The sequence below is a fragment of the Halichoerus grypus genome, chromosome 6 (assembly GCF_964656455.1).
Source record: "Halichoerus grypus chromosome 6, mHalGry1.hap1.1, whole genome shotgun sequence".
NCBI lineage: Eukaryota > Metazoa > Chordata > Mammalia > Carnivora > Phocidae > Halichoerus > Halichoerus grypus.
Window position 1 is genome coordinate 83,304,026 of NC_135717.1, and position 25,778 is coordinate 83,329,803.

Here is a 25,778-nt window from a genome sequence, read left to right on the forward strand (position 1 = left end):
TCTTCAATGAAGCAGGAATTCCCAGGGAGGACCTGTAAGGATATGGGGATTGGGAAGGGGAAGCAGAGCAGGTCTGGAGGACAATCGGGAGGTATCATGGTGTCCTGGGAAGCCCATTGCCTTGGCAGTCCCGTCCCAGCTGTGGGTTTTGGGCAAGCCACTTTATCTCCCTGGGCTTCAGTTTCTTCATTTGTGAAATGTGGGTAATAACAGCTCCGTTGCAAACTTGCTGTGAGGAGTCAATGAAATAACCCGTGAAGCTCCTGGTATGCAGAACATGGGCTGTTTACTAGAATTGCAGCTAGGAGATACCGTTGGCAGGGGGAGGGGGGTGAAGCCAGTAGTTTGAATGCGTGAAGGCCAACTAGAGGGGCTTTGGAATGTTTCAGAAATGAAAACAATTAAGACCACAACCCCCAGACCCCACTTGAACTTGGGGATGAGAAGGTGACCGTCTCCCAGGAGAGTACAGAAGAAGCCGTGTCAGCAGGAGATGAAGTTTAAAGGGAAACTGGCTGAGATGTCCAGGGCTTTCCTGGGTGGAGCGCAAACTTGGGCAAGAAGGTGGGGGGGGGGCACTGGGAAGGAGGAGGAGCTCTCTCGCACAAGGGACAGGACAGGAATAGGGGTTCCCTGCCCCCAGCGCCATCCCTGAGCCCAGTCCTCCCTCCTAACCCTCTCCCGGATCAGGGGACGCTCCACAGCTGGGTGTCACTGTTCAAGCGCCCCCAGGGTCAGTCCTTCCCCTCCATCACTCCCTTGATCCAGTCCAGGTAGTTGAGCACTTTGGTGTAGAAGCCATAGCCCTTGCCACAGCCCACGCCCCAGGAGACTATGCCCGTGGCCACCCAGTGATGGGCGCGCTCATCCCATACCACATAGACGCCCCCGCTGTCCCCCTGGCAGACATTCTGCTGCCTCATCTTATCCCCAGCACAGAACATGTTGGCAGAAAACACCTCAGACCTCTGCTTCTCTTGGAGCCAGGCCTGGCAGGCTGCGCGCGGGGCCACGGGCAGCCTGGAGTATTTCAGCTGGGTGGTCAACCAGCCCCTGTCCACGCCGAAGCCACTGACGTAGCCCCACACGCCGCTGCGGTAGAGGGCCTGGCGCTCGGGCAGACAGACGGGCAGCAGGCTGGGGCCCAGCCGCACGCTGCGCCGCAGCTCCAGGAGCGCGATGTCCCCGTCGAAGCTGTGGGACTCGTGCTGGCGGTAGTCCGGGTGCACCACCACGCGGCGCACAGGGTGGCTCCCCAGCCGCAACATCTCGTCTATGCTTGTGTGGCCCAGGAACACCTCCACGCTCCGGTTCTTCCCGAGAAAGATGCCGTCCTTGGGATAGATGGTGTGGGCGGCCGTGAGGATCCACCTGTCGCCCAGCAGGGCCCCGCCCCCGCGGCCGTAGATATTGGTGAAAGCTTGCCAGGGGAAGTTGCCCAACTTGGCTCTGGAGGAACCCAGGGCCTCCTGGTTCTGGGCGATGGGGGTGACCGGCCGGCCACAGACTGGGAGAGAAGAGAGACAGAGAGACGTACAGGGGACATCAGCAGCTGCATCAAGATGCATTTGTTAAAGACCTGCTTCCGTGAAGCGCTCTCTCTCCTGCGCCTCCTCAGACGATTCCTTTTTAAATAAGAATCACTCTTATTTTACCTTAATAATAGGATTTAAAAAAATTAATTCCAGTGTCATTAACACGCAGCGTTATATTCGTTTCAGGTATGCAATATAGTGATCCAACAGCTCTACAGGGTACTCGGTGCTCATCACAGTAAGTGTGCTCTTGGTCCCCTTCCCCTGTTTCCCCCATCCCTCAGACATTTTAAGGCCACTTCTTCAGACTCTTGGTGGGGCCATCCTGAGCAAAATCATGCAGCAAGCAGTTTGTCCTCAGTGCCTGTTGCCTGTTTTCTGTGTCCTTCCTCATCCTTGACATCTTCCACCATCACCTGCCCTCCAACCCACTGCCCAAACACTGCATCAGCCTGGCCTGAGAGCTTTCTGAGGATCAGGAGTGAGATCTGAGAAATGTATTCGGATTGGGTTAGAAAGGCATTGCTTTGACTAAAAAAAAAAAAAAAAAAAAAAATGGATTTCAAAAACAGTGAACTTGAACCCTCATATCTTGCTGGTGGGAATGTAAAAGGATGCAGCCCCAGCGGAAAACAGCCTGGCAAGTCCTCAAAAAGTGACACCTACAGGTGTGATGTGATCTAGCAATTCCACTACTAGGGATATGCCCAAAAGAATAGAAAACATATGTTCACACAGAAACTCGTACACGAATGCTCATAGTAGCATTTATCCCTAAAAGGCAAAAAGTGAAAACAACCCAAATGTCCTTTAATTGATGAATGGATGAACAAAAGGTGGTATATCCATGGAAAGGAATGGAATCCTGACACCTGCTACAATATGGATGAACCTTGAAAACAAGCTAAATGAAAGAAGCCAGACACAAAGGCCACATGCTGCATGATTCCCTTTATAGAAAATGTCGGAAGAGGCAAATCCATAGAGACAGAAAGTAGATTAGTGGTTGCCAGGGGGTGGTGGAGGGGAGAGTCTGAGGTGCTGGGTTTCTTTTTGGGGTGATGGGAATGTTCTGGAGTTAGTGGTAATGGTGGCACAACCTTGTGAATATACTAAAAATCACCTCATGGTATACTTTAAAATGGTTAAGATGGTGAATTTTATGTTACATAAATTTTATCTTAATAAAAAGTATTAACATGGCAGACTTCCTGGCACTGTGGCATGTAGGTAGGGAGATGTTTTGGGGACAGAGAGCCTGTCTGTGTATCCTTAAAGCAGACCATCCCAAGAGAGGGGTTTCTCTTCTTTCCACTCTGCTGACCCTCTTCTCCTTTACTGTCCCCTCTGATGAACTTCCTTTATACTTTTACTTTCTCAGTTATCTCTTGATCCTGAATAAGGGACAAGATTCTTGCTTCTCCTTTTCTGGGCCTTCTTGGTTCCCCTCTTCTTCTGCACCTTCTGCCTTTATCTCTCCCTGTCGACCCTAAGGCTTTCCTTTAACCCCCTATGTCCTGCTCCCGCGGGCCACACATACAGCTGAGGTTTCTTCGGGAAGTGGCCACAGGGTCGGCGCTGGGAGGTCCCTACTCACCCGGGATGCAGTGAGGAAGCTCCTCCCTGTCTTGTGTCTCCTTCCAGGGGCCCTGGGGTGTGCAGGTGAGTGTCCCTGGGGAGTGAAATGAGGGGAGGCAGAGAAACAGATTCACAGTTGGGAGGTGGGGGTGCTAGGTGCCCAGAGCGCCTCTTGCTGGGAGTGAGGCAAATAGGAGCTGGTTCCCCAGCAGGCGGGACGCACCTGCTGGCGCGGCCTGATAATAGGGCTCCTGGCAGCGGTTCTGGGTCTTGGAGGGGCTGTCTCCACGTGTTCTGGCCTCAGAGGCTTCCCTGGTCTGGCTGACGGGCTGACTGCGGTTCACACCTGTAGGAAACCAGTGGTCAGGAGGACCCCGAACTGGCAGCCCTGGGACTGATTCCGGCCCAGGGCTGTATTTAGTGTGACTTGCACAGTCTTTTATTTAGAACATCTGAACTGTTTTTCACTGATAAGATCATCCATGATAAAAATGATTAAAAAATGGAAAGTAACGGTGATAAATAGGCTGTAGGGGATACAGGCATCGTCATACAGGGCTAGTCAGTGCATGTTAGCAAAACCTCTTTGGAGGGAAATTCAGCAATGCTGAAACTTAAATTGCAAATGCCTTTTCACCTACCATTTCTATTTCTAAGAATTTACCCTCATACACAGGCTCAAAGATGTACATACAGGGATAGCCATAGCAGGACTGCTTGTGGCTGCAGAGTATCAGCAGGACTGGCTGCACAGATTATGTGCATCAGTCACAGGAATACTATATGGTCCTTAAAAAGAATGAGGCACTGCTAACCACATGAATATGGGATGATCGTTAAGACATATTACTGAGGGGCGCCTGGGTGGCTCAGTCGGTTAAGTGTCAGCCTTTGGCTCAGGTTATGATCCCAGGGTCCTGGGATCAAGCCCTGAGTAGGGCTCCCTGCTCAGTGGGGAATTTGCTTCTCCCTCTCTCTCTGCCCCTCTCCCTGCTCGTGCTCTCTCTCTCTCGCTCCCTCTCGTTCTCTCTCAAATTAATAAATAAATAATCTTTAAAAAAAGACATATTATTGAGTGAAAAATGCTAGATTTAAGACATTGTGAATATTAGGCATCCCCCCCACTCCGCCGCATAACAATTATATTTGAATGGCACCTAGAGCGTCTTTGGAAGCATACCCAGGAAATGGACAACAGGGTTGTTTCCAGACAGGGTAGCCAGGGACTAAGGGCCAGAGATGAGAGGAAGACTTACTTCTTATACTATTACCATATTATATTATTTTTTTAAAAAAATTATCATGTGCATGCATTATCTTTCAAAAAAACCTGAGTTATGATTTGAAAATCTAGAATTTCACTTAAAAATCTGGACTCTTGGCTTCTTTTGAAAGAGGAGATGATCTGCAAGCATTCAGCCTATAAATCTGCATGGAAACAACTGCTGGAGCTGAGCCACGCCTGCCCCTTTAATTGGGCTGCTCAGCAGCAGGGGCATAGCTGGGGCGGGGGTGGGGGGGGTGGGGGGGTGGGGTCGCTCAAGCTTCCACTTGTCCCTTCGGAAGATCAGGGGCCATGGCTCGGGGTAGAGGCTGCACCCCCAGGAGGGACACTCACCCACAGCTTGGTAGAGGGCCAGGAAGCCCTTGTGGAGGCCAGTGGTCCTGTCCTGAGAGGAGGCAGGGGCTCGGAAAGTCAGCCGCAGTCGGTTCCCCGGGGACACAAACTCCCTCTGATCAGGGGGGCTGCCCAGCGGGGAGCCCTGCTGCCCACAGAACCGACTTGGATCCATCCCACTGGCTGTGATCTGAAAGGGGAGGGTGGGCAGGCAGGTGTGGGGTGAATCTGCACCACAGGGTCACATCCTCTAGAAGGTCTGCACACCTCTGGGGCTCAGAAGCTGTTCCTCGGGGAGCTTTCCTCAAGTAGCGTCCTGTCCCATTACTGACCCCCAGGTTTCTTTTATCCATGATCAGATACCTAATGTATTTCTTTAGCCTACTGTGAGTATCTCATAAAGCCCACCATAGTTACCTACTTTCAAGAAGCTCCTTAGCAACCCCAGGGTTTCTCCAAACAGTCCGCTGAATCATAAATTCTAAGAAGGCAGGAACCACATCTATTTTGCTCACCCTGACTCCCTGATGCTCCAAATGGTACCTATGGCGCCACAGCCTTGAATTGACAAATATGCAGACCTAAATCCTTCCCGTCCCACCTCCTCCACCCCCATCACCTTCCACTTGTCCGAATAACTTCCAGTGGCCAACATCTGTGAAGCAATAAGACTCTTTGCAAAGACTGAGCCCCTTGGGTTCCTAGCCTTTCCTGTTCTCCTTCCTTTGGAATGTTTCTCCTCTTACTCCAGAAACTGTAAGTGAAGCCCCCCACAAGGTGCGAAATCTACGGACACAAAATGTACACAGTGCGTGTACCCTGGGTATTGATGCTTTAGTATGTTCTTGAAGCAGGTTGTCTCTGCTTCTGTTCCTTCTGCCTGCCTCACCTCTGCTCAAATCCTTTACTGTGGGTTCCCCAACCCAAGGAAGGGCATCTTGGAAGGAGTTCCCCTGGCCCTTGCTTCATGCCTAATCTCTTCTCTGGGCACACAGCTCACTGGTCAGCTCATTTGATTTCTGACCTTCATATTGACCCACATACCCTGGGTTCTTGCTAGCTCTTTGTTCTCTCGTTCTCCCCAGATCGCAAATTTCTTTAAGCCTCCCTTCAGCCCATCTCTCCATGATCACAGTGACTGGGGGGAAGTTGGCATAAAGAAAAGTTTTCAGTCACCTGGAATGTCTTGCTCGGGCATGTCCCAATACTTTTCCTTCCTTAGGACATCAACACATTTAATGTCCCTATTTAAGAGACCTACCTCTTGGGGAAGAAGCATTTTAACCTAGGAAACTGTCCTTTACTGCTACACTTGGTTGTTAAGTGCTCCAGTTTTCTTCTTACCCTTCCTCATGAGTTGTTGGCTAAATAAAATAACTTAGGAGTCTAATTAGCAAAGTAGAATGAACACCCGAGTGAGAGTCCTCAGACCTATGTTAAATTCCAGACTCTGCCCCACCTCCTTGTGTGACATGGGGGGTTTCTTAACCCCCATTCTCGGTTCCTTCCTATAAAATGGTCCATGAGGCCTCTTCTAGCCAGGACAACATCACGCCCTATGGCAGTTCTCCAGAGTCTACACGTGGAACAGGGGTGAGGATGACACTAAACACCTGCTCATCCCAAATTCATTCTGTTGTGTGTTCTACAGAAGCTTGGATTTCATCCATCCATCCATCCATCCATCCATGCATCCATCCATCCATGCATCCATCCATCCATCCATCCATGCATCCATCCATCCATTCCTTCAACAGGTACTGATTATGTTCTATGTGTGAGACACTGTGCTAGGTGCTGGGGGTACAGATATGAAGAACAGACCGTTCTGCTACCAAAGAGCTCACAGGCCAGCTGAGCATACTGACGAGTAAAAATGGAACTAGACTCCAGGGGCTTAAGTTCTGCATTTGCGGTGTCCGTGTGATTTGCTCTGGAAGCAGACAGGAGGGAAGGATCCTCTTCCTGAGCTTGAACTCCCTCCACGACAGGGAAGAGTCAGGCCAAGATGGAAACTGCCCGTGGCTGAGAAGAGCAGGGCTCAAGGTAGGTGCTCAACAGACATAGGCTGAATTAAATCAGTCCCGACTTCCAGTAAAATCTGAAGCAGTAAACACATGCATTTATCTCCTTTCCCACCTCAAATCCCACCAATGTCACAGCAAAGGGATAAAATGGTGCACGTGATCAAGGCAAAAAAGCGAGAGGACGTGACAGCAGAGGAGGGATGTCAACATTTTGGAAGATGGGTTGGAGATGGACAAATGGCAACGAGTCTTCAAAGGTGGAAGACAACATAAAGCAAGCAGGTTCTCACCACAGAACCCAGGAAAGTTTCAGAAATTGGGGTAACCGGGCACCCCTGAGGATGAGGATGGAGGAAGGGCTGACGGAAAGCCATCGTGGGGAGACCTCAGAACTCTAGGTTCCTTTGCCCATGCTGTACATCCGGGCAACCCCCTCCTGCTCATCCTGGCAGAAAACCTGAGCGTGAGTCGGACACCCTGGACTTGGGATCCCCTGGCACACTCAACAGAGGAGGTGAAGACCAGTGTGGAAAACAGAGGGCTTAGGTGAAAGTCTACATATCAAACAGTGCAATTCCCTCCTCTGCTTGTTTACCAGAATGTTGGCTACCCTGAACAGGAGACCCAAGGATTCCGATCTGAGCTCGGCTGTCCCTAAAGAAAATACTTCCGCAAGCTAATATTTGGGAGGTTCCCCAACAGCACAAATAGGTCACCTTGTTGATAACTTTATTGTCAAACCTGTCACTTCACAAATTTTAGATATCCACACGGAGCATCCAGTGCCATCTGAGTATTTCACTCTTAAATATGAATGGACAGCCAAGGATTCTCAGACATTGTAGGAAAGTTTCTAACACGATAAGCAGAGACCAAAACAAATGAACAATAAAAGGGAACCTGGATGAAGTAGAGATAATACAGGAACAGAAGAAACATTTAAAAATAATCCCTGTAGAGGAAAGGATATTGCCTCTACGAAACAAGAACAATATTCTATACAAAGGTACGTTTAGAAGATAAGAACAAGCTTTTAGACATGAAAAAATACATTAGCAGAAAAAAATTAATAAAAAGTTCATATTTAAGGGGCGCCTGGGTGGCTCAGTCCACTCAGTCCAGTGGCTGCCTTTGGCTCAGGTCATGATCCTGGGGTCCTGGGATCGAGCCCTGCAATGCTTCTCCCTCTCCCTCTGCCCCTCTCCCTGTTTGTGCTCTCTCTCAAATAAATAAAATCTTTAAAAAAAGTTGGTATCTAAAATGAGGAAATCTCCCAGAAAGTGGAACAAAAAGAGATGGAAAACAGAACAGAATGGATTAACAAAACTGGAGAATCAGTCCAGAATTTACAACAGCTAAATTTATTTTCTCTTTCTGAAGAAAGAGAAAATAAAGAAGCAGACATCTGGAACTTATATAAAAAATAATACAAGAGCAGTGGGTGGGGAAATGCATGAAGTAGGTGATGGGGATTAAGGAGATCACATGTCGTGACAAGCACCAGGAGATGTATGAAAGTGTTGAATCACTATATTGTACACCTGAAACTAATATGACACTGTCTGTTAGCGAACGGGAATTTAAATAAAAACTTAAAAAAATGAATACGTGAGGAGAAGAAAAGTACAGCATAAGGAATATAATCAATAATATTATAATAATATTGTATGGTGACAGATGGTGACTACAGTCACTGGTGTAAGCACTGAGCAATGTACAGAATTGTGTTTTCAATATGTTGCACAATTGAAACTAAGATAACATTTTATGTCAATTGTATTTCAGTAAAATAAAATAAAATAAACATAAAAATAAACATACATAGGCTCAGAAGCCTAAAAAAAAAAAAAATACAAGAGCATTCTCAGAATTGAAGGACTGGATTTAAAAAGTCTCTAGATTAGGGGCGCCTGGGTGGCTCAGTCGGTTAAGCGTCTGCCTTCAGCTCAGGTCATGATCCCAGGGTGCTGGAATCGAGTCCTGGGATCCAGTCCATGTGGGTCTCCCAGCTCAGCAGGGAGTCTGCTTCTCTCTTTGAAACTCCCCCGCTCGTGCTTTCTTGCTCTCTCTAATAAGTAAATAAAATCTTAAAAAAAGAGTCTCTAGATTAAAAACCCCTGTATAATGAGTACAAAAAGACTCGCATTAAGGCACATCAGAATGAAAACTTAGAATACTGGCAATAAGGAAAATGTTCCAAATGTCCTAGAGCGAAAAAACTAAGGACCAGGAATCATCCTTGTACCAGGCTTGACAACACTAGAACAAGCAGACCGTATCATCAAAATTCTGAGAGAAAATGGCTTGTAACCCAGACTGCGTCCCAAATCCACTATCCATCAACTGTGAGGGTGGACTAAGACATTCCGGGATATGTGAGATCCTTTACAGCTTATTCCCTCATATCCTTTCTGGAGGAGAATGTGCTCCTCCAAAATGAGGGACTAAACCAAGAAAGAGAATGGTATTGGGTTCAGTTCCAGCACATAACAGGTACAGGAAATGCCCAGAAGGAGGGAGAAAGGAACTTCCAGAATGCTTGAGGCTCTAGAGAGCAAGGAACTCTGAGGAGATGAAGCATCACGAGATCTTCAGGTGGGATGTCAACACAAAGCAAGACCAAGAGATTAAGATTTGTAGTTGATCATGTCGAGAAGAGATTTACTCTCCTGGCTAAGAGTTTGGGGAGCTTAGTTATAGACAGAGCTAAGCATACTAGAATCAAAACAAAAACAAACAGAAAACCCAAAAAACTCCATGAGATTACTGACTCCCGGGAGACCCAAAAGCCAGAGAAGCAAGGACATATAATTATTGTACACCATGTGCTCAGAAGGGAATATTTTAAAGTCATGATAATGTAAATAACTAAAAATGCTAATAATGGTAGCTTGGGAGGATGGCGCGGGGAAATGCAGTGAAGGTCTAAGAGAGGTAAAGCGAGTCCTCATCTTCTATGGTTGGAAATTAAGTGATCATGTGCACAAAAGTAACACAATAAGCATGCTATTTATACACATGGAAGTAAATGCCAGATGGAGCAGCTACATGCATCGCAGGCGCTGCCGCTGGGAGAGGCCCTGGGGCTGGGAAGAAGCCTGGAGACTGCTGTTTTCATTATAAGCCTTGTATACTCATTTTTTATAAGAACTCTGTGCATGGATTATTTTGATACGAAGGAAATTTAACCCAAAAGATAATGTAAAGTGCTATTTTTAAAGTGTCCTTATCCTGCAGCTTGAACAGTCACCTAAGTTTTTGTTAGTATTTAGGCCCAGCTTCCTGATCAGACGGAGCCTGCACTCCACAGATACTTGGTGGATCTTTACTGATGGATGTGTGAGTCCTTGCTATTTGACGCCAGGGTTTTGCAGTATGTGTGTGTCCCTCGGTACGACTTCCAAAGCAGGGCCTGCCCTGCCACCCTCTCTCTTGCTCTGTGGGACCCAGATGGTAGCAGGGACAAGGGCAGGCCTGAGGGCAGAAGGCAGCGCCCTGGGGCAGACCCTGACCTCCCAGCTAAGCCGCCTGTGCCCCTGACTTGGGCTCTTCATCCATCCTTTGCCATTCAGGGCACAGCCACGTCCCCCTGCCTCTGGGCTCCAGGCCAGGAGGCTCCCTCCCCAGAGTCCCTTCAGGACCCCCACTGCAGCTCACTGTGACAGAGTCCTGCTCACAGTCCTGGGACGGCTCCAGGTCGAAGTCCTGGAAGACAAGCCTCACGGCAAAGCCCTCTGGAGCCTCGATGTCAGTGGAGTTCTCTTGGCCTTTGAGATATGGCTCCGGATACCCGGGGGATGTCAGCTGCTGGGGTAGCTGCTGGGCCAAGAGCACGGAGCCCTGCGTGGGGCAAGCCTGGAGGACTCCCCAGAGGAGTAGCCACCACCTGTGAGTGGATGAGAGCAAGATATGGCCACACACATATGGCCCGAGGCCTGTGGAAGTATGAGGAGCAGGGGCAGGCGAAGCTGAGAGATCGAGAGGCCCCGCAAAGGCATTAGCCCTTGAGGCCTGGGCACGTGTGGGCTCCTCCCTTACTGCCCCTCCTCACCCTGATTCCTTCAGCCTCCTAGCCAGCCGGAGCTTGGACTGGGAGTTTTCCACCATTGCTCGTGTCCCAGGACAGTCTCAATCAAAGGAGGGGGCTGCTTTCTGCTTCGGCAGGTCCCAATCCCACCCTGGGATCTGGAGGAGCAAGGGTGGTAGGAGGGAGGGACATTTAAATATGTTAGCTCTCCTGGCTCGGACCACGGAGTCTGACCAACTCCAGGGAAGGCTGCTAGAGGCTACAGGCAACTTTCCAGTTCTCCCCGCAGTAACTGGTTCTGTGTGTGTGTGTGCGCATGTGTGTGCGTGTGTGTGCACGTCCCTGGGTCCCACCTTCCCCTCTCCCCGCCATTGTCCTCTCCTCCAGGCCTTTCCGGTGGGCACACTCACATCTTGCCTGGGCAGCTTGTGGAGTGGGGGCTTCTCCAGTGGTTATTTCCCCACTCTGAGACCAGGCATCTGGAACTGGACATCTGGGACCAGCGGGAGGACGTGCCCCACGCCAGGGAACAGGAGGTGGGGCTGGGGAAGGCCCTGCGGGGGAGGAGGGAGAAGTTACTGGAAATGAGTTAAGTAATTCTCCACAGTTCCCTTTTTCTAGTTCTCTGGGTTGAGTGCCACCTACTGTCTGATTCAGGAATAGTTTGCCCACCACTGTAGAGGAAAAACACCTCCCAAATCCCATTTGCCCTCAGAAAATATCAGGGGGCTGGGAAGGCACTGACTCTTGACCCTTTTGTACTGTTTACAACCAATTTTTAACTCGTGCATGTATCACACAGTAGGGTGGTCCCTTTAATGGGCCATACCCCTTCCTCCCTGACCTTTCCACTCATTTATGTTAAAAGACTGCCTCTTGTAGAGATTGAAGTTTGTGACCCATGAACTTGAGCTGCTCCTTGCTCCTCTCTCATCAAGCATGGATGGGGGCACTCGCTTAGGTAGTCTTTTGAATCCTGCCCACAGCCCCTGGAAGCTGCTTGTCCAGCAGGGTCAGGCCCAGACTCAAACTTCTTTAGACAGATACCAGAGGCCATGGCAGGGGCAGAGGCCGCCCTCCCTGCCCCCCCCAGGAGAGACACTCACCCGTGGCTTGGTAAGGGGCAGGAAGCCCTTGTGGAGGCCAATGGTTCTGTCCTCAAAGGAGGCAGGTGTGTGGAAAGTCAGCAATAGCCTGCTCCCTGAGGACCTGAACTCCCTCTGACCAGGGAGGGCTGCCCAGTGGGGACACCAGCTCCAAGCAGCCCCCCTGGCTGTGATCTGAAAGGGGAGGGGATGGGGGGAAGCAGGCAGATGTGCGGCGCATCTGCAGCATTGGTTGGCCCAGGGTCACGTCCTGTTGTGGACTCCAGCCCCAGCTAGAAGCTTTGCACACCTCTGGGGCTCAGTTATGACATGTGATGGCTTTGTCGAATGATTCTCTCCCGTTCTCCTCACCACAAAGGCTAAGAACGGCTCCTCACACTCCAGTGCTCTTGGTCCACTCTTCGTTCAAGAGGCTCTCCGGAAGCCCTTAGGACACTCCCAAACGGTGCACCAGGCCAGCACGCAGGCTCCATTACGGCAGGGACTGTGGCTACTCGGCTCACCATCACTGATGGCCAACATGGTGCCTAACCCATTGATACGACGGCGAAACATGCGTGGCTGAATCCTGACTATATGGGTAGAAAGTCTCTTAATCGGCTTCTTCCCTTTCCCTCTCATACTGACCCTCAAATCCCCCTTCTTCCAGCCCCTCTATCACTTTGCTAAGTACTTTTCTGCTACCACTCTCTGGGACCTGGCTTTTCCCGCTTCCCCTTCTTCGGCAGGATACCTCCTCCAGCTCCTTCCAGGCTCTCCCTGGGTCATCCCAAATGACCAGGCTCCTTCTCAAGCGCCATCCCTCTGGTTTCTATTCGGCCCTAGAGCATCCTGCCTCCATCCTTAGTCCAAGGGAGAGCTCAGTAGGCAATCCCTTTCACCCTCATTCCAGAAGTAACCTCTACTCTGGGCCCATGCACTGCTCAGGTCCCTGGTCGTATCCTCCTTCTCATTACTTCTTCCTTTATTTGTCCCTCACCCCCATTGCTTTCCTCCCTTTCTCCAGGCCTTTGTGTTCTTGCTTTCCTCCTCCTCCTCCCTGATCCAAGCTTTAGCTCCGACAGCTTCCTCTCCTCTGAGCCTCATGGCACCCCGTCTTCTTGGAGAGCCTCTGGCTTGAGAAGGCAGCTTCCTACTGAACTTGAGAATTTTTTTAAAAAAATATTTTATTTATTTATTTGACACACAGAGAGAGAGGGTGAGTGAACACAAGCAGGGGGAGTGACAGAGGGAGAGAGAGAAGCAGGCTCTCCTCTGAGCAGGGAGCCCGATGGGGGGCTCGATCCCAGGACCCTGAGATCATGACCTGAGCTGAGGGCAGATGTTTAACTGACTGAACCACCCAGGCGCCCCTGAACTTGAGAATGTTTATTGTCTCTCAAGTAATAGGGGCGCAGTGGAGATGGTGACCCCAAATATCATGGTCAGGGCATTTGTTTTCCTTCTATCACCCCCAGGGCAGGGCTGGCTATGGGCCCCACATTCCAAATCCCCTCAAGTTAATTGAACGTGGGGTTGTGCTGTTCCCCTCTTCCTTTTCCAGCTCTTCCCCACAAGGCTGATTCCCAGCTTTCCTGGTAGATCGCAGGGCAAGGATTTCTCCCTGTTAATTCAAATTATCACAGACTCTTAAACTCTTTGAAAAAGACAAACAGAAGAATGAGATTTTACCTTTATGCTTGAAAGGACAAGACAGTCCCAAAGGTATTCTTCTGGTCTTACAAACAAACAACAATCTCATAAATCTTTATGCCTTTTCGAAATTGAAGAGGTTAATTTAAATAATGTTTTCAGGGATGCCTGGGGGGCTCAGTCAGTTAAGTATCCGACTCTTGGTTTCAGCTCAGGTCATGATCTCAGGGTCGTGAGTTTGAGCTCCGCTTCCAGCTCGGTGCTGGGCATGGAGCCTGCTTGGGATTCTCTTTCTCTCCCTCTCTCCCTGTGCCCCTCCCCCTGCTTTTGTGCTCTCTCCTTTAAAAAAATAAATTAATTAAATATTGTTTTCAGACAAATAAATTATCAATGGCCAACCGGAGTTGCAGACTTTTAAGGTTTACAAATTACATTGTATTGGTCATATAGCAATCTTCTCTGATGTCTGCATGTCTTAAAAGATTCCTTTGTGCAAATTACACTTCCAAAGATGATATAAATATAACATAGAACAGGATTACATATTTTCACACCAGTGGGACTGAATGTTCTTGATTTACCACTTTATCAGAATCAACTCTATGAAGCAGAATCGTGTCTGATTTTCTGCAACTCTACGATAAGAGGGAATATGTTCTCATCTTGCTGAGATTTATTTTATGAGCATTTATGGGGCTTGCTTTTTAAAACTGAGCACCAGAATTTCATTTTAGGGCATTGGGGGGGGGGGAAGGCAAGCCTGAGAAGCTTAAAATGTACAAAAGAGAAAGTTAACAAATGGAATATGAGACACATTCTGGTTTTCACCTATAATTGGGAGACAGGTCCAGTTACTCCAGGGCAAGTGAGAGGGTTTGGCTCAAGCAAGGCAATGGAGCTGTGGCTGCGGAAGGCTCTGGGAGGAGGCAGATTGCTGGAAATATAGTAATTCCCAGCATGACCTTTAAAAAAGTCTCTAGGGTAGATAGCACTTGCCATCTGGCTCAGGGATAGCTAAAATATTGGAGACAGTTTTTTATCCCAATTGAGGCTGGATATCTCTGAGATCAAGAAGACCTCTTACCCACCAACACCCAGACTTAACTTGAAGGAGAAGCTGAAGGAAAGTTCGGTGGGGTCCATGCCAACTGTTCATTTTTTTTTTTTAAACTTCTCTATTTCAAAGACTCGATTTCTATTTATTTATGCTCCTGGTTCTCTACTAATCACTCCCCAGACTGTGGTTGTCTCTATCTGTGCCCTTTCTTTCCAGACCGGGTGCCCTGGGGAGAGGAGACATGGCCATGTGGAAGCCCCAGGACACGGCCTCATAGCGGACAGAGGAAGGCTCCAGTGAGGGCGAGTAGAATTCACCTCGGTGGACTTCTCCTCAGCTGCTGGCCTGCACGGCTCACCTTGCCTTGAATTGGAGATCTGGAGATGATACAGCCGCTGTCGGAGGTCCTGCCTTCTCATTGGATGTCAGAGCATGTGAGGTGGCTGACTGTGGTCTGCGTGGGAGGGAAACATGAAGGCCCTTAGAAGTACAGGTTGGACCACTTTATGCCGATTGCAGCAGTGGGAGGAGCAAATGGAGCCCCAGAAGTGGAAGCCTTCTACTGCCCCCTGCAGGTAAAAAACCAGGACCTGCAGGACCTGCCCAGGAACAAGAGGGACCCTGGCATGAGCTCCCACCAGGGATCTGTCCTGGGAGGAAGGGGCACTGAACCTGCCACTGAATCATAAGGTTTAGGGCCCGGGTATTGTGTTCTTTGTCTCTGATGTTCTTTGTCATATTCTTTTTTTTTTTTTTTTAAAGATTTTATTTATTTATTTGACAGAGACACAGTGAGAGAGTGAACACAAGCAGGGGGAGTGGGGGAGGGAGAAGCAGGCTTCCCGCGGAGCAGGGAGTCCGATGCGGGGCTCGATCCCAGGACCCTGGGATCATGACCTGAGCTAGGCAGATGCTTAACATCTAAGCCACCCAGACACCCTGTCATATTCTTTTGATTATGCTTCACTATAGCCACTCCATCATATACCCATCTAACCACTCATCAGCCCTAACAATACTGGCCACTTCTGCATTTATTTTCACCCACCCTGATTCACTTTATTCAAAGAAAGAAATTCATAGAGGCAGGAGTCCTACTATCTCTCCATCATGGTCATCATCTCCCTGAGGAGGTCTGATAGTCCTAAGAAGATTGCTAGTGCTTTACCCACGAGGGTATTAGCCCTCCCTCTCTTTGTAGCTTTGGTAGACTAACTATCCAATCTTCCAGAACACTCTTTAGGGTCCTCTATTGGGAGAGCATATATCTCAGTTTGGTTGGAACAGTCCCAGTTTACACTGGTTGTCCTGGTGTAATTATTACTAGTGCCCTCCTTCCCCTGGTTTGGACAATAAGCTATCTGGTCATCCGAGGGCAAGGTGCTTTGCAACTACTTCAGTATGGCGACTCTGCTGCATGAGACCTCCCTCTCCCCAGCCCCACTCACTGTCACTTGTCACTGTGGTCGCTACCCCAGTCTGAGCCCTGATTGCCTGGAGCCCTTTCTGGCAGCTCTGTGCTCATTACATCAGTTGGCATGCTTTCATGAGCAACATGATACTCCTCTGAAATCCCACGTGGGACACGTGCTCACCAACATATCTCTGCTCCTTCCGTCTCCACCAAAATCAGAACCTCCCTTCTCTAATACTTAAAAAAATGTCATCTTAATGTACTCAGGTCTGAAAGGTGGGAGGGGATGGCTTGTCCCAAAGTTCTGAGGTCTGTGTACTAACCCCTAAGAACTCATCATGAGAAAGAGGCTGGGGATATCCCCCAAAGAACCTTCCTGCTTCTACCCTGCCAGAGTGGCTGAAAGGGAGGGCAGGGATGAGTCCTCAAAACAGGAAAAAAAGATTGTGCTAGAGATTTTCAGTGTGTTTGGAGTGAGGAAAACCACTGTAGTGGAGTAGTATTGTACCTCACTCTGCCTCTCAGCAGCAGTGTAGACTGCCCTGTCAAAAATGATTCATCACCAGAGAGTGGGGGTTTGAAGCTGAGACCTTTCCCCCACAGATCACTCAATGAAAGCATTCATTTAGAAGTTGGATTGTTATAGAGGGAATTCCTCATATGGGTGGGAAACTATCTGTCCCAACTCCTTTTTCTCCCAGGCCTAAGAAGAACTTACCACTCAGACGCCAAGACATGCACGTGTAGACACATTCATTTATTCAACCAATATTTCTTGAATGTTACTATGTACCAGGTGTTCTAGGTACGTGGAATGTATGGAAATTCTTACATGCCATTTGGTCCTACATTCTACACACACACGCACACACACACACACACATCCATTGTTTCTTCCATTTTGAATCTTGTAATGTGGCTCCTCACAAATGTGGCAAATTACAAGACCCAAACAGGGTATGTTCTGGAACTTTGGTTTTTCCAGGCTAAAAAGGTTCAGGAGAGCTATGGTTCATGGCTATGAGGGGATGGCAGGAGAGTGATGGTCAAGACAAACACAATTTACCAGGTACAGTCCTGGTATCAAGTCTACCTCTCTTCATACACCAACACCTACCACACCTGGGAATAATCTCCCTTATCCATCTTTTGAGGAGCAGGCCCCACTGGCCAGGATTTCTCCCCTCTCCTAGGAGCACTGAAACCTGCCCTCTTATATAATAACCCTTAGGGTCACATGGAGCATCTAGGAAGTCAGAGACACATCCACAGGAGTGAACAATGGTCCAAGTCCATGAGCCATCTGGTGGGAAGAAACCAGATAAGCCTCCAATCAGAGCTGGGGGTTCATCCCTAGATTCCCTTCAGAGCATCATTCCCTACTCCATGATAGTCTGTGATGGGCAGGATTGTACTCTGTTCCTAAGCTTGTGCTCCATTCTAAGAGGGCACATACTGGAGGTTAGCACTTCTGAGAAGACTTTCTTAGAGATGTTCTGGAGGACAGGAGGAGAAAGGCCTTAAAAGAGAATTCCAGGGCACATCAGGTAACCAACTGTTCAACTTGCCTGGGACTGAGGGCTTGCCTGGGTTGTAGACCTTTCAGTTTTAAAACTGGGCAAGTTCTGGGTGAACCTGGATAATGTCCCCTAGTGGCCAAGCATTCAAGAGCTGGGTGGAGGCTGGGTGGGAAAGAGGCAGGGAGCTAAGGGCGGGGGGCGGGGGGGGGCACAGGGGAGGGGGAAGAGGTAGTGGCCATACTGCTGCTGGTGTCTTGAGCAGTCTGAATCCTGGACGTGGTCCCTGTTTGGAAGAATCTAACACTTTGAATATGAAGGCCTGCCCTCGTCCCACATAGGTGGTGTGGCTGCAGTGAGTGTTGGGGTCAGGGGACAAAGCCTCCACGTACTTGGGGGTGGAGAAGGAGCCTGGTGGCTCTCTGTGCAGCTGGTTGCTGCGGGCCCATGTGGGGCTGGGGCTGGGGCTGGGTAGCTGTGCCTCCATCCTGCATTCAGGACCACCTCCCCTGCACTGGGGCTTCCTCTTTGGCTGGCAGAGACATACAGTCGGTTGTTGCTCTGTAGTTTGTAGCCTGTCAGGAAAAGCAGAAGTGGTTACCCAAGCAATTTTGGCATCAATGCAGACACAGGGGCTCTTCAGGGCTGGCACCACACGGGATGGTACCCTTGCCCACATCCGGGAGTGGGGATGTAGGAAGAATGCCAGGCTTGGGCTCTGGAGCCTTGGGGAGAGGAACATCAGAGGGAGAGCTAGAACTCTCTTCTTAATATTATCGCCACGAGACACTTTTGTTTCCCTAGACCTCTCTGGGGGCACAGGTGCTGGGGTCGGCTGTGGGGCTATAGCACCAAGCCTCTGAATCACCTCCACGCACATCACATTGTGTGATGTCTGGCTCATAATCAGGTTGTCAGCTATTTGAGTGTCTCAGGGATTTCTACCCTTGTTCCCCTGAGTCATGAATGCATGGGTCAGACTCCAGGCAGCCTAGCTAAGACTGAAAGAATTCAACTTACATCTGAATTACTGGGGCGCCTGGGTGGCTCAGTCAGTTAAACATCTGCCTTTGGCTCAGGTCATGATCCCAAGGTCCTGGGATTGAGCCCCGCATCATCCACCAGCTCCCTGCTCAGCCGGGGGTCTGCTTTTCCCTCTCCCTCTGCTCCTCCCCCTGCTTGTGCTCTCTCTCTCTTTCAAATAACAAATAAATAAAATCTTAAAAAAATTTTTTTGAACTACTGCTCTCTCAAGATAGTCTGCAGTTTGAGTTAAGCCAAGCTAACTGCCTACTTGGAAAACAAAAACAAAAACAACAAACACACCAATACTCTTTGGAGGAACAACACAGAAGCCATAGTCTTTATAATGTAACCTCATTGTGTCCAGGATACAGTCCAAAATTACTCCAAATATGAAGAAACAGGAAATACAAACCACACTCAAGAGAAAAGACAACAGAGATGTTCCCTGAGATGAGCCGGATGTTGGGATCTGTACACAAGGATTTTGGCACGCAAAGATGCAAAGAAGAATATGCTCATGTTAAAGAGAAAAGATAGGAAACATAAGCAGAAAAATATAAACTTTTAAAAGGAACCAAATGTAAATTTCAAAATTCAAAGATGTAACACTACATGAAATTAAAAAAAAAATCACTGGAGGAGCTTAGTAGAAACATGGAGATAGCAGAAGAAAGAGTCAATGAACTTGCAGATAGATAAATAGGAATTATCCAATCTGAGGATCAGAAGAAAAAATTTTAAAAATGAGCAGAAACTCAGAGATCTGTGGGACAAAACAGACAAAACAAACCCAAACCCTCTAATATATGTGTTCTTGAGTCCCAGAAGGAGAGGAGAGAGAATGAGGCAGAAAAAAATATTCAAGGAAGTATGCTGGAAATTTCCCAACTTTGGTAAAAAACAAACATTTTTAGATTCAGGAAGCTTGGTAAACTCAAAGTGGAATGGAAAGTAAAACCACAACAACAATAAAAGCACATCTAGGAAGAGCATAGTCAAACTCCTACAAGCCAAAGGTAAAGAGAAAATCTTGAAAGCACCCAGACGAAAAGGACACACTGCATACGGAGAAGAACACTTTCAATGTCACTATTTTCTCATCAAAAACACTGCAGACTGGAAGACAGTGGAACATCTTTAAAATTCTGGAAGAAACAAAATAGTCAACTCAGAATTGCTTTTCCAGTGAAAATATTCTTCCAGAATGAAGATGAAATAAAACCATTCTCAGATAAAAGAAAACTCGGAGAATTTGCCTTCAGCAGACCCGCAGGATGACAAATGCTAAAGAGCGTGTAGGGGCTGGGAGGGAAGGAATCCAGGTGGAAGATAGAGTTGCAGGGTGCAGTGAAGAGACATGGTAAATTTGTAGCTAAATAGAAAAATCTGGTTTTTCTTCTTAAATAAAAAAGGCATACCTGTTTAAAGCAAACATTGTAACATTGTATCATGGAGTTTATAACATATGTAGATGTAACATACAGGAAAACTCTAGCATAGTGGATAGGGGTGGACTCCTTCAGTTCTGGGGTTCTTCATGCAATATTAACTCCAAGGAGATGAAAAAGCTGAGGATGTGGAGCAGCAATTCTCTCCAGGGCCGTGGCTCTCAGCCTGTGGTCTGGCAAGCCCTGGGGGTCCCTGAGATCGTTTCGGGGGGGGGGTTGTGAGGGCTAAATCACTTTCACAATAATACTAGGATACTTGCTTTTTTCTCTTTCTCTCATGAGAGAACCACGGAGTTAGCAGAGGCCACATGAGGTGTGGCGACATCATCCCCTGGCGTGTATTTGTGCATCCTTGTGTTTTAAAATGTTCGCCGTTTTAATTTCTAATACAGTGACTATGAATAGATATAACCTACACAAACAAAAGTTCTTTGAGGTTCTCAATTTGTAAGGGGATAAAGTGTGAGAAGAACTGCCTTAAAACAACCGCTAGAAATACTACACAAGAAATACAATACGTTGAATACAATACGATATAGCACAATACAATAATTTTTTTTTTTTAAAGAAAGGCAAAGAGGTATAGCTAAAAGACCAATCTATCAATTAAATTAAAATGGAATTCTGAACTGGCTTAATTCGCAGGACTCGTTTCTAACAGGGTGACCTATTAGAAATCATCCTGGTTGGTCTGGGACAGAGCCGTTTCCTGGGATACAGGACTTTCAAAACTAAAACTGGTTCAGCCCCACATAAACTGGGACAATTGGTTATTTCTAGCCCTTCAATCAACTACTTTGTCCCCCTTTCCCTTGGGCAAATGTGAGCCCCTAAAGAGCAAAAGCCACATCCGTGCTCTGCGTAGGTCCCCGACAGGTAAGAGGACTGGATGAAGGAGGGAAAGGAAGCAAGCTACGAAATTGTAAGTATACCATGTTCACAAAAATAGAAAACATCCATGAGAACAGTCTGAAATGACTGACCATCTTAGAGTAGAGGGATGTGGATGAATTAAAAAAATGTTTCTCTGTTTAGTGAAATTTCTTTAATGTTATTAAATCACTTTAATAATTATAAAATAAATGTATTTAGAGTGATAATTGTGGCCAGGTGAATCTTTCTAAGCCAGACAAGATTAGAAGGGTGAGGCTATGGATCCTGAAGATGATGCTATACCCTGAAGATGATGCTAGACCCTGGCTCTGGGGGCATGTTTAATCTGCATGATTAATGAAGAAGGGCTTTCTGTCCTTCAATAAACACTCAGGCCAGGCACAGATGCTTTCAACCTTGGGGGGCTTCTACCTAAAGACAAATTGATAGCCTACTGTCTCAACTCCCTACTGTGTCTCCGATTCTCACACCTTCTGCACCTGCTTCTGGGTCCATGGCATCTTGTTTCTCACTAACCAAGGAGAGGCAAAGGGCAGAAGCAGAGAGGCGGATAGTCTCCGAAGTTGTGAAAGGATCGAGAGAAAGCAGAGGGAGTACATGATGTGAGTGCAGGAATGCAGGAGAACATTTTCAGTTTGAATTTTTAGTTTTCGGTTTAAATTTTGAAATTCCCGTTGGTGCTGCCACCTGCTGTCCTGCATCGGGAAGGGCCTAAGAGGAACATTGGGGGCTTTTCCAGACCAGCGAGGTTTTCCTGCAGCCTTCATTAGACCCCAGCATTTGGAGAGGAGTTTACTATTTCTTGGAATCCAAACAGCCATGGGAGACCCTGGGCTGGGGGGGGGGCAGTTTCCTGTTTTTAGACACCTTGCCCCGGGCCAGGACATGTTGGGTCTTTCATGCCCTGTATCAGGTAAGGAGCGAAGTACAGGAAGGGGGTGGAGAGCAGAGGGGGCTGAGGAGGCCTGAGTCAGCTGGGCTGAGATCCTAGGCTTCCGTTCTTAATGGACACTAGAGCTGTGGAGAGGGATGCCTGGGTGGCTCAGTCGGTTAAGCATCTGCTTTCAGCTCAGGTCATGATCCCGGGCTGCTGGGATCGAGTTCCGTGTCGGCCTCCCTGCTCGGCGGGGAGTCTGTTTCTCCCTCTGCCTGCCACCCCCGCCCCCGCTTGTGCTCTCTCTCTCTCTCTCTCTCTCTGACAAATAAATAAATAAAATCTTAAAAAAAAACAACAACAAATAGAGCTGTGGACAGATATTTAGGGGATGGGAGTGACTCTAACAAGAGTTGAGTCTGTCCTTCAAGCTCCACTCTCCCCAAGTCGTCTCAGGTATGCAAGTTAGGGCCTCGGTGCCCATAGGTTAAGGATATTCGGGCAGAGGCTAAATCAGTCCTGAAGGAGTGTCAGCCACTAGTGTTGGCCCTCCGCTCCACCTTCCCCACTCTGTCAGCTGTCTGTCTACAGCATCAAGTGATCATGCTCCTCCCCAGCTTAAAACCTTTCAGTGAATGCACCCTCTGATCCACAAGGTGAAGCCCAAGCTACTTGACCGTCGTGGCACATTCTTCATTCATAATTGGGCTCTGCTTGCCTTATGCCATGCGGTTCCCTCCTGTCATATGTGTTCCAGCCTCACTGTGATCTTACTTTTGCTAAACATTGCCTTGCATTTGCACAGATGACTCCTTGGCCAATTCTGTGTTTTTCGGGTATCAGAGACCAAAAGGTAGCATAACACAGTGGCTAAAGGAGTAGGCTCCTAAGTCAGATTCACCAGGCTCAAATCCATGCACTGCCTCTTAGAAGCTTTGTGACCATGGCCAGCTTATGACGTTTCTCTGTGCCTCTAAAAGTCCTCACATGTAGAAGAAAGATGAAGACGATGGTACCCATTGGGGTGTTGTGAGGATTACATGAACTAATAACCAAACCTCTTTGGAGAGTGCCTGGTATTTGGTAAACACTCAATCAGGATCTTGCTTAGAAAGGCAGAGTAGTAGCAAAATAGTTGGGTCAGTGGTTTTCAACCAGGAGCAATTTGCTCCCCAGGGGATACTTGAAAATATCTAGAAATTTTTGGCTTTCACAGCTGTGGGGGTGCTGCTGGCATCTAGTGGATAGAGGCCAAGGATGCTGCTAAGCATTTTACAATGCACAAGACAGCACCTCCACAATAAAAAATTATCTGGCCCCAAATTTCAATAGTGCTGAGGTTGAGAAACTTGGGTTAGGTGGTCAGACTCCTCTAGAACCAATCTATTTGGGTTCAAATCCTGGCTCTGCCTTTGATATGTGACTTTTGGCAAATTACTAAAGAACTCTGTGTTCCTTAATTTTTGTGATGGTTAATTTTGTGTGTCAATTGACCAGGTCAAGGGATGCCCAGATAACTAATTAAACATTATTTCTTGGTATGTACATGAGTGTGTTTCCAGAAGAGATTAGCATTTCATTTGGTAGACTGAGTAAAGCAGATGGGCCTCCCACTATGGCTGAGCATCATCCAATCCACTGAGGGCCTGCCTGAATAGAACAAAAAGCAGAGGAAGGGAGGATTAGCTGGGACATTGGTCTTCTGCCTTTGGACTGGGATTTACACCATCAGCTCCCCTAGTCCTCAGACTTTCAGACTTGGACTACAATTATACCTTCGACATTCCTGGGTTTCTAGCTTGCAGCCAGCAGATCATGAGACTCCTCAGCCTCCATAATTGCTTGAGCCAATACCTTATAATAAATCTCTGGAGAATCCTGACAATACAGTTTCCTTACCTGTGAAGTAAGGATAACATTATGTTATAGGATTCTTGAGAGGAGTAAATGAGTTGAAAAGTAAATGTCTGGCATGTAGTAATCATGCCATGGATGCCATCCATTATTATTACTTCCTCCTCGTGGGTCCACTCCTCTGGGAAGCCCTCCTGGAGTCAGGGTTAGATTACTTCCCTGTGCTTATCACACATTAGCACTTATCTTGATGTATGATAACCAGTTGTTCACTTGGCTATCTTTCTTACAAGACTATGAGCTCCTTGAGGGAGGGACTGTTCTATCGGTTTCAATATCCCCAGGAGTGAGCATGACGCCTGGCATATGTATCTGTAGGATGAGCTCATAGGATGAGGTAGAGAGGAAGAGGATGGACCAGGTAAGGAGTTTTCAAGGAAGGTGCCCAGGAGGAAGAGAGCATGTGGTAGATTGGCGGGTCCAGGAGCTGAGGTTGGCACTGGGGGCAGATGCTCCAAGAGAGGATGCCTAAGCCTCATTCCTGTTTTCCTGATCCAGAGGGTGAGGAAGTGAAGTTTACCCTGAGCATAGCCCTGCCACATTTTCTTTTCTGTAGTGAGAGTTCTGACCATTATTATGTGACCCTGCTCCTCACTGTTGGGTAGAGAAAGCGGGCATATGAATGCAAGGTGTCCTTGAGAGGGCTCAGCTGGCCCTCACCTGGGGGCCCTGGCTACTACCTTCTCTGGTCTTCATTAAGTAATAAGGCTTTGGGCACTGGTAGTAGATCTGGACCTGATGAGTTTCTGCTTTGCTTGGGTGAGAGCAGAGGTTATTGTATGCCAGGCTCAGGGGCTGCCCATAGCCAAGATTGTTGGAGAGAGCATAGCAGAACAGAGAGCCATTAAAACCCCTTCCCTGGTGTCCGCCTCTTTCCAGCCATCAGATTTGGCTACACCTGGTGGCCTCTGCACATAGCCTTTTCCCAACTGTGTTTCTCCATTTCACCTTCCCTCTTTTCAACAAAGAAATCTTTGGCTCTGGTATCACCATGCTGGCCTTGGAGGGCTGGGAAGAACCCCAAATATTCCTTACTCTGCGAGGGATATCTGGCCACCCAGGTGTGGCTCTGCCCTGCCTTGTATGTCTGGATACCACCTTCTGCTCATTGCTGCTGGTCTTCAGGACCCTGATGCTCTGTCATTGCAGAATTTGCCAATTAGCTTCCCACCAGCAAAGATCTGATGCTATCTAAGATATTCTCCCTGCCCCTGGATAGGCAATCTCTCTAATGACATGAGGCTTACTGAGTTGTATTCTGCTGCATTTGTCCTATTAAAGCCACAAGGTAAGCTTACACATATGTGAAAGTGGGGGTATTATTTGAAGATGCTGGACATTCTTTTTAACAATTACCTAGGGAAAAGGTGGATTCTCAGAAAGTATTCCGACATGTGGACCTAAGAGAGGAAAGAAAGGGGGCACCTGCTTAGCTCTGAACTTCACTTTCTTTAGACTTCTAGGGTGGCAGACACTGAGACGTGTGTTCCTGGTGCTGGGTACTCAGATGGTGTCTGGGCCTAGGGCTAGAATAGAAGGGCCTAAGACACTGAGTGTAGAGCCATACCTTTTTGTGACTGGACAGGTTTTTACTGCCCTAAGTCACTTGCCCATGTCCTTTTGCCAGCCTGGCAAATATTGAGGCTGTGGTGGTAGGAGGAGGGTCATTTGTGATGGAATTCAAAGCTGAGAATATGTATTAGTTACCTGTTGCTGTGTAATAAATCACTCATACATTTAATAAATCATTTATACATTTGCAGTTTAAAACAGCAAACATGTATTATTTTACATAGTTTCTGAAAGTCAGAAATCCAGAAGCAGCTTAGATGAGTGATGTTGGCTAAGTCTCTCACAAGGCTTCAATCAAGGTGTTGGCCAGGGCTGCACTCATCTGAAGGCTTGGCTGGGGCTGGAGGGTCTGTCTCCAAGATGGCTCCCTCACATGACTGTGGGCAGATCACTCCCACTTCCCTGATAGAGTTTAGGAGGAGAATCCACAAGAATGGGAATGCCAGAAAGCAGGGATCATTGGGGGCCATCTTGGAGATTGGTTGGGTATCACAGAAATAGACATATTATTTTAGTACAATAAATGCAGAAGACCAGTT

At 47.9% G+C, this 25,778-nt stretch overlaps 1 protein-coding gene across 2 annotated transcripts; it reads right to left on the minus strand.

Moving 5' to 3' along the window:
• Positions 1 to 261: 261 nt before the first annotated feature.
• On the minus strand, positions 262 to 11,326 carry C1RL (complement C1r subcomponent like). 2 transcript variants are annotated; one of them, XM_036116257.2, is made up of 7 exons: positions 11,196 to 11,285; positions 10,810 to 10,943; positions 10,416 to 10,644; positions 4,732 to 4,921; positions 3,337 to 3,459; positions 3,133 to 3,207; positions 262 to 1,507 (listed from the first exon to the last, which is right to left on the minus strand). In XM_036116257.2, the coding sequence occupies exons 2-7, from the start codon at positions 10,863 to 10,865 to the stop codon at positions 735 to 737; spliced, it is 1,446 nt and encodes a 481-aa protein (XP_035972150.1). In that variant the 5' UTR covers positions 10,866 to 10,943; positions 11,196 to 11,285; the 3' UTR covers positions 262 to 734. The 2 variants fall into 2 exon arrangements, with proteins under 2 accessions (XP_035972150.1, XP_077931679.1); XM_078075553.1 differs by lacking the exon at positions 10,810 to 10,943 and having other exon boundaries at positions 11,196 to 11,326.
• Between the last annotated feature and the right edge of the window lie 14,452 nt (positions 11,327 to 25,778).